This window comes from Eleutherodactylus coqui, chromosome 1 (assembly GCF_035609145.1).
Source record: "Eleutherodactylus coqui strain aEleCoq1 chromosome 1, aEleCoq1.hap1, whole genome shotgun sequence".
Lineage (NCBI taxonomy): Eukaryota > Metazoa > Chordata > Amphibia > Anura > Eleutherodactylidae > Eleutherodactylus > Eleutherodactylus coqui.
The window spans coordinates 459,711,287-459,723,330 of record NC_089837.1 but is presented as its reverse complement, the minus strand read 5'-3'; the positions used below and the strand labels follow the sequence as shown (position 1 = coordinate 459,723,330).

General features: G+C 45.1%; 1 protein-coding gene across 3 annotated transcripts in view; it reads right to left on the bottom strand.

Moving 5' to 3' along the window:
* AMHR2 (anti-Mullerian hormone receptor type 2) overlaps positions 1 to 5,275 on the bottom strand; it is a 37,916-nt gene extending 32,641 nt beyond the window's left edge. For 2 of the 3 annotated variants that reach the window (XM_066593779.1, XM_066593795.1), the window contains exons 1-3: positions 5,016 to 5,275; positions 4,771 to 4,941; positions 3,679 to 3,810 (exon numbers count right to left, since the gene is read on the bottom strand). In XM_066593779.1, the coding sequence (XP_066449876.1) occupies positions 3,679 to 3,810; positions 4,771 to 4,941; positions 5,016 to 5,076 (364 nt within the window). In that variant the 5' untranslated portion in view covers positions 5,077 to 5,275. The remainder of the gene's footprint in view (positions 1 to 3,678; positions 3,811 to 4,770; positions 4,942 to 5,015) is intronic. The other variant, XM_066593787.1, reaches the window with a different exon arrangement.
* Between the last annotated feature and the right edge of the window lie 6,769 nt (positions 5,276 to 12,044).

The window sequence follows — 12,044 nt, the reverse complement described above, 5'->3', positions numbered from 1 at the left end:
GGACTTTCAAATGCCCCATAATTCCCGTTATTATTTTTTTCTTTGTTGCATCTCAATAGTGGGAAATCGCAGTCAGGAAGTCTACAGGATGCGTATTAGAGGAGCAAGAAGACAATGTGATCTCCTGCAAATGGCTAATTTCATTTACACTACAACAAAGGGCTTTCTTGCTGCTACTATTTTATTGTTCTATGAAGTTGTTAATGTCTATATATAATATTCATAATGTTCCACAGACGCACTGCAATCACTCCTGTCACTGTGTGATCCCTGGAACTCACAGCATATCTGTGAAGCTAATCATCTGCACATATCATGTTTGGTATCTACTTGTAAGTATATTCATGAAACGAAACATGGCGGCCATAGCTTCCTATTGGAGTCCCTTCTATAGAAATATGGCTAAAATGTTAAACTGAGTTTCCATCCGGGAGATGTCATAAGGAGGACCGTGGAGGTGGGACCCAGAGGGACTGTAAAACTAAAGGGGGATCTTCCCCCCCCCCATTGTCAGACCCAGGCATTGCATCTAAATGCAGGACTGTCCACCTATCGCCCCAGGACTATGTGAAACAACTTCATAGACTAGTATTTTCTATTTTACTTCTTTAAATTTTCCGTGAGGATCTGAGGAGCTGGAAATAAGTTGACTCTGCGGTCTACCCTTGGGTGCCGTACTTCATAGGGCGGTGACTTTTGGACCAGTAAACCCGATTACTGTGACACCAAGCATGGTATACGGATAGGGGCTTTCCTTATGAGACAAACCCCACAAAGAATCATGGTCTGCTGATCTGATGCCCAAATGAAATCCACAGTGATTCAGGATGGATGGATGGATGGATGGAATATCATTATGACATTGAGATCACTGACTGTTCTATTTATTGAAAAACGCAATTGTCAATATATTATAAATATGGGTAATTTTGTACATGGGTTGTATTCGGCTGTTACACTGTGATTAATGATGGTGATGCCTGGCGATATTTCCAGCAGTCTCATGCTATCTTGTTAGAGATGTTACATTGTCACACGGTCATTGTCGGCAGTTCTTGCTCTAAGACCCCTAAATGATTTTATTGATTGTCCCTTCATCCCTTGTAGAGCATGAATTATGTTCTGGCTTATCTGTCTAGAAATAACCATCTGAAGTCTACATGTTTTACGTCCTTTTATTTTGATAAAAAAGATCAAAGTCTAAATTCTTCATTGTTTGCACTGATCAAACATTCACTTATTCTGTTGGAGAAATAATAGAATACTGAAGCAGAATTTTGCTGCACCTTTATGATACGGATTCAAAAAATTTCAGGACCCACAAACTTTTGTATTATGTTAAGGCTCTTTTAGGCAGCTTGAATATCGGGCACAAACCTTCACCTGAATGTTGGGCCATTAGCTGTTCATTGCTATTTAGCAAGCACAAAATGCTTGTTGGTTGGCTGTACATCTCCCTGTGTGAATAGGGCTGGTGTTAGGGGGAAAGGATAGGCAATTGCCCCGGGCAGAGAGACTGCCTCCATTCACTGTAAACAGTCGGTTGCTCATATATTAAGCGGCTCCTGTTTATATTGAGCGAGCTGAAACAGAACGACTAGTGGCAACTGAATGACCAGGACCCAGATGGACTCGCCGGCTCGCCGTCACACATGCACAGTACAGATTTTTTTTTCAACATTTTTTTTCCGCGCGCCATCGCTGGGCAATGGCACAAAATCCGCAACCTGTCCACAATGGTCATTGACTTCAATGGAAGCCGTCCGCGTGGAGTCCGCATGAAAATGGAGCATGCTGAGATTTTTCCTCCAATAATAGAAATTATAATTGGTTTCTGCTCGTGTGGAGGAAGCAGCGGATCTCAATAGGAAGTAACAGGCGGTATTTGCTGAGAATTTGTGGTGCAAACGCCGACCGTGGATTCCGCAGCAAATATCTGCACGTGTGTATGGGGCCCCTATGCTTGTGGGGCCCCCAGGCAAGTGCCCATCAGGCCCATGCATTAAGTTGGCACTGACTATCGGCCCGTGTAAAGGTAACTTTAGGATAAGCTAAATAATGTAAAATGAACTCAGTAAGTAAAGTTAGGCCGGGGTCACACAGGCATTTTTGCGTATTCAAACTTTGCGATTAATGCACAAAGAATAGAACAAATTGACTTCAATGGGTTCGTTCACATGCGGGAATTTTCCTGCACATTTCGGTCACAAAACAAACGAAAGCTACATGCTCTATTTTCCTGCGCATACCAAAAATCCCCATAGAAGTCAATGGGGATGTGCAGATGCGCGCAAAATCTGATATATTCTTTTTCTTGCATAATTACACATGAAACATTGTGCAGGAAAACTCATTAGATTCATTAGCCATTCCAATCAATGCACTTTTTCCCACAAATGAACATGCCCTTGCCCTTGCGCATGGAAAAAGTACAGTAATATGCGCCAATGCATGCACAAAAAAGCATAATTCATTCTGAAAAAATGCTGCACTCATGCACACGCAAATAATAAGTTTGTGTGACACGGGCCTTAATCTCCATCTTAGGGCTCTTTTCCACGAGCGCATATATGGCTACGGCATTATTCTGTTTTCACGCATACTCCCTATAAGCACCTGAATGGGCTTTTTTACGCGATCACAGCCAGCATTTTCTTGCCCATTCACACGACCATGAGCATCATTTTTAGCGAAAAAATACACCGTACCCCGAAAAACCCTCGCTCTGCCAAAATCCTCAGGATGCCTTCCAATGCCTATATAGAGGCACCTGTAAGCTATTCGCAGCTATTTACTGCAAAAATGTCTCCCCCTCCCTTCTCTTTCCCTGCTCCCATAGGACCCGCCGGCGTATATTGGCCAAAAGATAGTTCCAGAACTATGTTTTGGCTGAGTGTATATGCGCCAGACGCGTATATGTTCTTTTTTTCATGCTGTCGACGTATTGACGCGCCGTATATTCGCCCATGTGAATGGCTGCATTGGAAATCACTACTTCACATGGGCAGCGTATATGCGCTTGTGGAAATAAAGTCTAAGTCTGTCCCCAGCAGGTGATTAAAGGGATACGAATCTGTTGTCGGAGCAAGATTTCTGAAGCACTGCTTCGGCAAGTAGGCCCCTACCATGTGAGTACATGTTTGAACATATGGCTATGTAATTATTTTTAGGGTTTTTTCTTTATTCTTCTTTTATTTCTATGTTTCGGGTATATTCATACGTGGTGGCTAAGCTGTAGTTAAGGCTGCACATTAAAAACCACGCATAGTTTTACTGCAATTTGCCTCAATTTCACAATGCAGTAATTGACCAAGTGGTTTTGCACTTGTAAAATTGTGTCTATTTACCAAATTACTAAACTGCAGCAAATATGGATGTTTTTTCTGCGGTCTTTTACAATCAGTCTATAAAGAGCATGGCCTCATGCTACCAGAGATTATGGGGCCGCATCAATGCCACCCTTTATGGCTTTAACCCACAGCCTACCTCTAATGCAAAGACCAAGCGAACCAATCCCAATGCTTCAGCGTGATTGTCTGCAGTGAGTATGAGATAGGAGAAGGCCTTATGGGGTGGAATAGGGGACTTAAATATAATCAAACCTGCATGTTATATGCTTTGTGTGCTGTTAGGCTTTAAATTTAAGTGGAAAGTACAAATAGTATTTAATATACTCACAAGCAATGTGCTGACGGGAGAAGCTGATGTTGGCATTGCACATATCTGAGGAACATAAACAATGATATTTGCCTTTTCTATAGACGGGAACACAGACGTCAGATCTGCATACAGCATGCGAAGGGAAACAGCCTGCAAAAGAAGACAAAAAGTCTTGGAACAAACTTTTCAGTTTACCTGAACCCATACCGAATAACGTGTACTGGAACTGAAAGAACTCGATAAGGCTAGACACATAAAATACTGTACGTGGCTGCTGACTTTGATGGCTAGAGGACTTTTGGACCCATTGCTGTACCTTATGACTGACGAAACGTGGTTTCATTTATCGGGTCATGTGATTTCACAGAATACAAGGTACTGGTCTACGGAAAAGCCCCAGCTGACTCACAAAACCCCACTACCTGACCAGGAAATTGGTGTTTGGTGCGCAGTGTCAGGAACACAAATAGTGGGCCGAGTTTTCGTTGAGTCAGCTGTGAATACCGCGGTTTATCTGGACATGTTTAAACCGTTTTATGACCAACTAACACCAGAAGAAAGAATGTACTCCTGGTTCCAACTAGATGGGCAATACGTAACACCTCCCGCTACTCACTGACACAGGTACATGAACTGTTTACAGAAGAGCAAACTATGAGCAAAAGTTATGGCCACCACGCTCCCCAGACTTGTTCAAATGGGATTTCTATCTGTGGGGAAATTTAAAACAGAACGTGTCTGCCAGTAATCCACACATCCTGGATTAACTCAAGTAAAACATCATGAACGCCATACACTGCATTACCGTTGAAGAGCTGCAGGCAGTATCAGCCAACATGTTGCAACGTTACCAGGAGTGAATAGTAGTGAATGGGAACCACTTCCAGCATCTGTTGTAACATCAGTAAAGCTTTGGAAAAACAATCCACTTGCTCGTTCTTCCTTTCAATGTGTTGCCAGAGTTGGGCTACGTCATGTATTATGTTTCAACCTTACAAACATGCAATAATTCTATCAATAATTAGCTGAAATAACATTGCTAATATATGGTTAATAGGCCCAGGCCCACCAGAAGCCAAGATATTCCCATATGTTGCTGCAAAGTCTTACCTAAGACAACAAGTTGAATGCTTCCATTGTTGGTAGTCCACATTCCCATACAACAGTTGCTTTCACTGCAGTGTATCTTTCCTGGTTCTGTTATTTTTCCAAATTGAGTTATAGGCAACCCAATGGAAGCATTATCAAGTATGGCACAGGTTATTCCTTTAAGATGGACATCTAGTTAAATGCAAGAGTCACAAAATTAAAGGTTTGGCATATATTATATGTCTATGCCCAATTCTAATCCTTACCTGGCAGGAATGTTAAGAAGAGGCTCAAGTGAATCATTAAGTCTAGTCCGGTGTGCGGCATTCCTATCGGCAGCAGAGGTAATAGAGGTTCTGGGGATGTTTCTCTGTATTGTTCCAATTTTTCTTAAAAATCCCTCTTGATGTACCTTAGCTTCCTCCTAAACCTTAGCCAGCAGGTCTGGGATGGGAGGACAGAAATCTCAAGGATACCAAACAAGGGGCGTATCTTGGCCATTGCGATCTGCCGGGGGGGGGGGGGGGGGGGGAGTGTTGTTCTGGGAACACTGCGAAGGAGGACAGGACCCTACAGAGGGCACAAGATACAAACAAGTGATGATTAAATGACTAAAACACAAACTATAGTGAAACACAATGTGCCAATATGTTCTCTATATACCTAAACAGAGGCGTGAAAGATGATTAAAATTCCAAAAGAAAACATTTTTTCCGTCTTAACATAAAATAGAAAAAAATATAACAGATAATAGAAGTCAGGAGGACGCCCAGGCAAAAAGTAGGTGCTTCTGACCCCGTGGCCTGGGTCCCCAGAGCTTGGACCTCTGATCACACATTTGGTGCCCGAACCTATAGAATGCCTTATATATCAGGCTATGTTATTTGGGCACCCTATGGGCATGTTATTTGGGTAATTCCATTGAAGTAATTCCATATGTCTTTTTCTTCATCATTTGTGATGGGTAGCTAAGTTCTGGGGACCACCAATAAAATTTTTCTATAGGCGATGACGTGGGTACCCGCAGCCCATACACAATGTTAATTATATATGGGCTACAGTTTGGACAGCCTCCATTGACTTCAATGCAGGCCATCCATTGCAAAATACAGAATGCTGTGTTTTTCTTCCACTCGCAGAATACGCAATTTGTGAGAATGAAAAAGCAAAAGTTTATGCTTTTCATTTTGACGTGGATCATCCGCACGGACACTGATCCGCTATTGGAATCTGCCAGTGTGAGCCCGGCCTCAAAGAGGAACTAACTTGCTTCATATTTCTCTTCCACTAGCTAAATGCACTATAAGGCTGGGTTCTCACATGCCGGATTCCCGGTGGAAATCTCACGGTTTGGCCACAGGAGCCCATGCAGCGGTCCGACGTATTCCGGCCCAAACATAGTTCCAGAACTATGTTTTGGGCTTGACGTAAAAACGCCCGGCGCTATATTGGCCGGCCGGGCGTTTATACGTCTGCCAAATATGCCCATGTGATCTGATGCATTGGAATCCAATGCATCAGATCACAGCGCATATGGGGCGGCCGTGAAAACACCGGCCAATATGTGCTCATGGGAAAGAAGCCTCAGTCTGTGAGGGGCCTATGACGTGGGTCAGAAGGCGTGTCGTGTCTCTTTAAGGAGAGCACCCAAAAAGGGTGTGGTCCCCACAGCCCTTCTGGGTGCTCTCCTTAGGGAGAGACTATACCATTCCCCGACCCTCTCACTCCTAGGTGTCTCCACACACTTTTTCGGTGCTCTCATTCTTTACTTGCGTTATATAGGCAATAAAAAAATGCTAGTGCGCGAGTTACAGCAGAAATCAAAGTATTTGAATTGCGGCAATTTACTGCGTATTATACGTGCGTAAAACGTGATTAAAATACGCTTGTGTGCGCCTAGCCTTAGGCTTCCTACACACGGGCGAGCGCGATATCAAGCCGTGAAACTCAAAATCAATGGCTGATGTGTTCCGAGCAATGCAAAGAGATAGACCATGCCACGATTTTCCAGCATCGCATTGAAAATTGGCTTCATATTCACGCAAGATTTGTGCGTCTCTCAACGTATAAATCTTAGAGTTTCTTGGCCGCATGAAACCGGCCTTAGTCTAACTTCAAAATAGCGAGCACGGTATGGAACTGGGAATTATGCCCCATATCACGTTTCTCACCATGTGAATTCCCCGTGGATGTGGGGCATTTGTGTGCAAAAACAGCCTTACATCACTTCAGGGAAGTAGTGAACCTCAGCTGCCGCTGTCAAAAATGGCGGAGGATTTTCGAGTTTCCCCCATAGTTTTCATGGGGAGACCTTTGCACTACTGCCACCTGCGTTGCTGGAAACAATAGGCGCTGCGATGTGAGATCACGCAGCAGGATAGAACATGCCGCAATTTGTTTCCCGCATAGCATCACAGTGTCATGCAGATAATCATCGCTCAATAGAATGGGGTTCACATTTGTGCGGCTCGCAATACACAAATCTCCCGCGATTTTATCACCCGTGTGAAGCCGGCCTTGAATTGTAGGCTGGGAGAGCGGCGCACAGGTTAGGATCATTTATAAGAAATCGCTCTTAGGGCTTATTCAGACGACCGTATATTGGCCGGGTTTTCACGCCCGGCCGATATACGGTGTCCCTCTCTGCAGGGGGAGGAGGCTGTAAGAGCCGGGAGCAGTGCACTAAGCTCTTGCCCCCTCGGCACTATTTGCAATAGGAGGGGCGTGGTATGGGGCAGAGCCAAGTCACGGAACTTAGCTCCGGCCCATCCTGCCCCCTCTCATTGCAAATTGTGCAGAGAGGTGGCGGAAGCTCAGTGCACTAAGCTCCCGCCCCCTCTCCACCCCTCAGCACTATTTGCAATAGGAGGGGTGGGGTGGGTGGAGCTAATTCCTGGAACTTAGCTCCGCCCCTCTCATTGCAAATAGTGTAGAGGGGTGGAAAGGAGGAGGGAACTCAGTGCACTCCCCCTGCAGAGAGGGACACCATATATCGGCCGGGCGTGAATACCCCGCCGATATATGGCCGTCTGAATAAGCCCTTACCTTTACTACTTATTTACATTTAACATTAATATATGGCGTACTTGGAATACTGTAATTACTTTACTCCCATTTGACTTCAATATGAAAATTACATTGCATGCTATGATCTTTTTCAACATCCCATAGGAAACAATTGGCGATTCCTTCCGCTGAAACACACAAAAATAGAACAAGCTGCGAACGAAGAATCAATCACTCATGTGAATAAACCCATTCAAAAGATTGGGGGGTTTCATATTCGTGTTCGCATCGCACAAAACTCATGCAAGACGCTCGCCCGTGTGAATAAGCTCTTAGGCCATATTCACTTACACAAAGGCGCGTTCTTGCACCCATATTACAGAGGAGTCTCAGTCCGACTGCAGGTCTGCTGATGCAAACTCATGGCATTATCTATGATGCTGTAAGTCCAGACCAGACAGGTTGGGACGCTCCTTAGTGATGTGCAAGCAAGAATGTGCAGAATAATGTTCATGTGAGTGCAGCCTGAGCAAAATATAACATCAGATTTCTCATCCAGGTAGGAAATACTGCCACCTAGTGTCCAATTTCGGAAATGCAAACCTGCCATAGCTGGTAAATAGTGGCTCAGCTGCTGACAATAGCTGGGGATCCTCATAATTGGGCAGTCAGGAGTAAGCCTTGTATAAGTAGGTCTGACTGCTGGTTGTATAGGGGTTTCTATAGCCTGGGTGGTTGTCACACAATCTATAGGCGCAGATAACTGTATGTACTTTTCCTTGTATCTGTTTGTTATTTTTTATTCTGTGTAGGGATTCCACTATAAGGTGTGATTTTGGTATCTGGCAGAAGATGCTGGTGATATTAGAGGGAGCGCAGGATTGTAGAGCGCTATGAGCTCTACATAGGGAGCATTGTGCAAGTCTGTATCTCCTATACTGGAGATAAGTGGCATGATGAAGTGGAGAATAGATCTCAGGCCTCGGTCAGACGACCATTTCTTGCCGCATGTCGGATGCGCATCCGCAAATCGCGTGACCGGGGCCGACAATTCACTGAAAAATCTGCAGCTAGCAGCGTTTTCGGCAAAACGGGCCCGATCAAAGGAGCGCTATCCAGCCCATTGAAAACAATGGGCTGCCGGCGAGAGCGGGATGAATTTTCGGGAAGGGCTTAAAAATATAAGCCCTTCCCTGAAAATCATCCTAAAATGTGTAAAAAAATATATATATATATATACTCACCTTGTCCCTGCAGCCGGAGTTCAGCCGCGGCCGGCTGGCAGTTCTCCTGAAGTGCTCTGCGTGGTATTCAGCAGACAGGGATTTAAAATCCCCGCCTGCTGAATGGGCTGCCTCTGATTGGTCACAGCCCTCAGCTGTCATTCAATAGCTGAGAGCTGCCCCTGATTGGTCCTTGCGCTCAGCCAATCAGAGGCAGCACTCACTCACCCATTCATGAATTCATGAATGAGCGATAAGGCATGGGAGAGCAGTAGCTCTGCCATGCCTTATGACAGCGATCATCAGGGCAGTGGTTAAAGTCCCTCAGAGGGACACAAACAGTGTAAAAAAAAGAAAGATTTAAAAAATGAATTTAAAAAAATGTAAAAAAAAAGAGTAAAAAAAACATTTTTTATGCTTTTTCTCAGATTAGCATAAAAAAAGGTAAAAAAAAAATAAAACCCCACATATTTGGTATTGTCGCGTCCGTAACGATGCGTACAATAAGTTGCATGCTTTTGACTGTGCACGGAAAAAAACGCTAAAAAAAAGCTAAAAAACTGAGGCAAAATGCTCATTTTTAGCATTTTGCCTCACTAAAAACGCAATAAAAGTGATCAAAAAAGCCGTATGTACACCAAAATGGTACCAATAAAATCTACAGCTCGTCTCGCAAAAAATAAGCTCTGTACATCAAAAAATAAAAAAGTTACGGGACTTTGAATGCAGCGATTTAGAATAGAAAAAAGATTTCCAAAAAAAAGGGTTTTTATTGCAGAAAAGTGGGAAAACCTAAAAAAAATGTTAGAATTTTGGTATCGTTGTAACCGTACCGGTCTGCAGAAAAAATGGAAAGTCTCATTTATGCTACATGATTAACGGTGTAAAAAAAAAATAAAAAAATCTATGGCAGAATTGATGCGTTTTCTCTCTCTGCTATCATTAAAAAAAAAAAAAAATTTTACAATATAGTCTATGTACCCAAAATTGGCATCGATAAAAACTACAGTTCGCCACGCAAAAAACAAGCCCTCATACGGCCGAGTCGACGGAAAAATAAAAAAGTTATGGCTTTTGATAAACGGAGAAGAAAATCCGCCAAAAATTGTTGCGTCCTTAAGCCCAAAATAGGCCATGTCATGAAGGGGTTAAAGGTCTGGAGGTTTTTCAATGAGAGCGCGGACGAGCGACGAACAGTGGTGTGCAACCTGTGCCGCACCAAGATCTGCAGGGAAGTCACCACTACCAGCCTGACCACCACCAGCATGTGCAGGCATATGGCTAAGTACCCGACAACATGGAACGAAGGTCATTCACCACCTGCAGGTCACACCACTGCCTCTTCCCGTGTGTCACATGCTGGTACTGAGATCCAATCCCCCTCCCAGGATGCAGGCACGAGCGTCTCCCGCCCTGCACCCACACCCTCACCCACACGGTCCTTCACTGCCTCCACCAATGTGTCCCAGCACACCGTTCAGCTGTCCATAGCGCAAACATTGGAATGCAAGCACAAATATGCAGCCACCCACCCGCACGCACAGTCGCTAAACGTGCATATCAGCAAACTGCTGAGCCTCAAGATGCTGCCATATAGGCTGGTAGAAACTGAGGCTTTCCACACCCTCATGGTGGCAGCCATCCCGCGCTACTCGGTCCCCAGTCGCCACTATTTTTCCCGCTGTGCCGTCCCCGCCCTACACCAGCACGTGTCTAGGAATATCAACCTTGCCCTTACCAACGCAGTTACTGGGAAGGTCCACTTAATCACCGACACGTGGACAAATGCTGGCGGGCAGGCACACTACATCTCCCTGATGGCACATTGGGTTAAGCTGGTGGAGGCTGGGACTGAGTCTGACCCTGGGTCTGCTCACGTGCTACCCACACCGAGGATTTCGGGTGCTACCTCGGTCACGGTTTCTCTGGCTTATTATGCCACCTCCTCCTCCTCTAAATTACCATCTGTGAGCACGTCGCCTTCAGTCAGTGGCTTGAGGCGCTGCAGCACTGCGGTGGGGAAGCGTTAACAGGCCGTGCTGAAACTCATGAGCTTGGGTGACAAGTGATACACCGCCCAAGAGCTGTTACAGGGTTTCGTGGGGCTGATAGATCCGTGGCTTTCGCCGCTGAACCTCCAACCAGGCATGGTCGTGTTTGACAATGGGTGTAACCTGGTGGCAGCTCTGCAGCTTGACAGACTAACACCTAGGGGCCTGGGGGTCAGCGCTGGTCACCATGTATTATCTCTCGTTTTACCACAGTTATCCGAGATACTGGATTGGAGCGTTCACAGGAAGCGTAACTGATTTAATGAGACTTTCATAGGTTCACTGTATACCTGTGGTGGCTACTTTTGCGACACCCCCTGCTTCAAACCAATCTTTGGTTTTACAAAGCGTTGCTAAATTGTGGAGATGGGTAGAAGTACTTGCATCTGAGTCTGCTTTATGGCCACATTTGTGGCTCATGAAATTTTGTGATGGAGGTGGCATGGGATTGGAATTATGATTGTTTGTTAATTTATCAGCAATTCTCATCAGCATTGTGGGCTATCGCCCACAATTTCAAAGAACGTCGCTGCCAGGCCCTGCCAACCCTCTGCAGTGTGTGTCTCCTGTTCTTCCTCATCCAATATGCACTTATAAATAGACATGAGGGTGGTGTGGCTATCAAGCGACCGTGTAGCATGAGAACAGCTGAAGGCTGTGCTGGGAAAAGTTTTTAGTATGCTGTGGACGCAGGCTCTTGCTTGCGTCCTGGGGGGATTGGACAGCAATGCCAGCATGTAACACAGGAGAAGAGGCAGTGGTGTCACCCGCAGGCGGCGATTGGCCTTTTTTGCACCTATTGCGGTGCTTAGCTAAGATGTGCCAGCGCGTGTGCCTTGCTGCTTATGGTCTGTCCCAACTAAATTGTTAGGAGAGTGACCGCCAGGCTCTTGCCCACAATTGTGCTTAATAGTGCGACCTGGGAGCCTCAGATGCATCCATGCATGCTGCCCCTGCCGTTCCCTATCCATATCTGTGGTGTTTTCATCACTTTCTGATGTTTTCAGGGGATTCA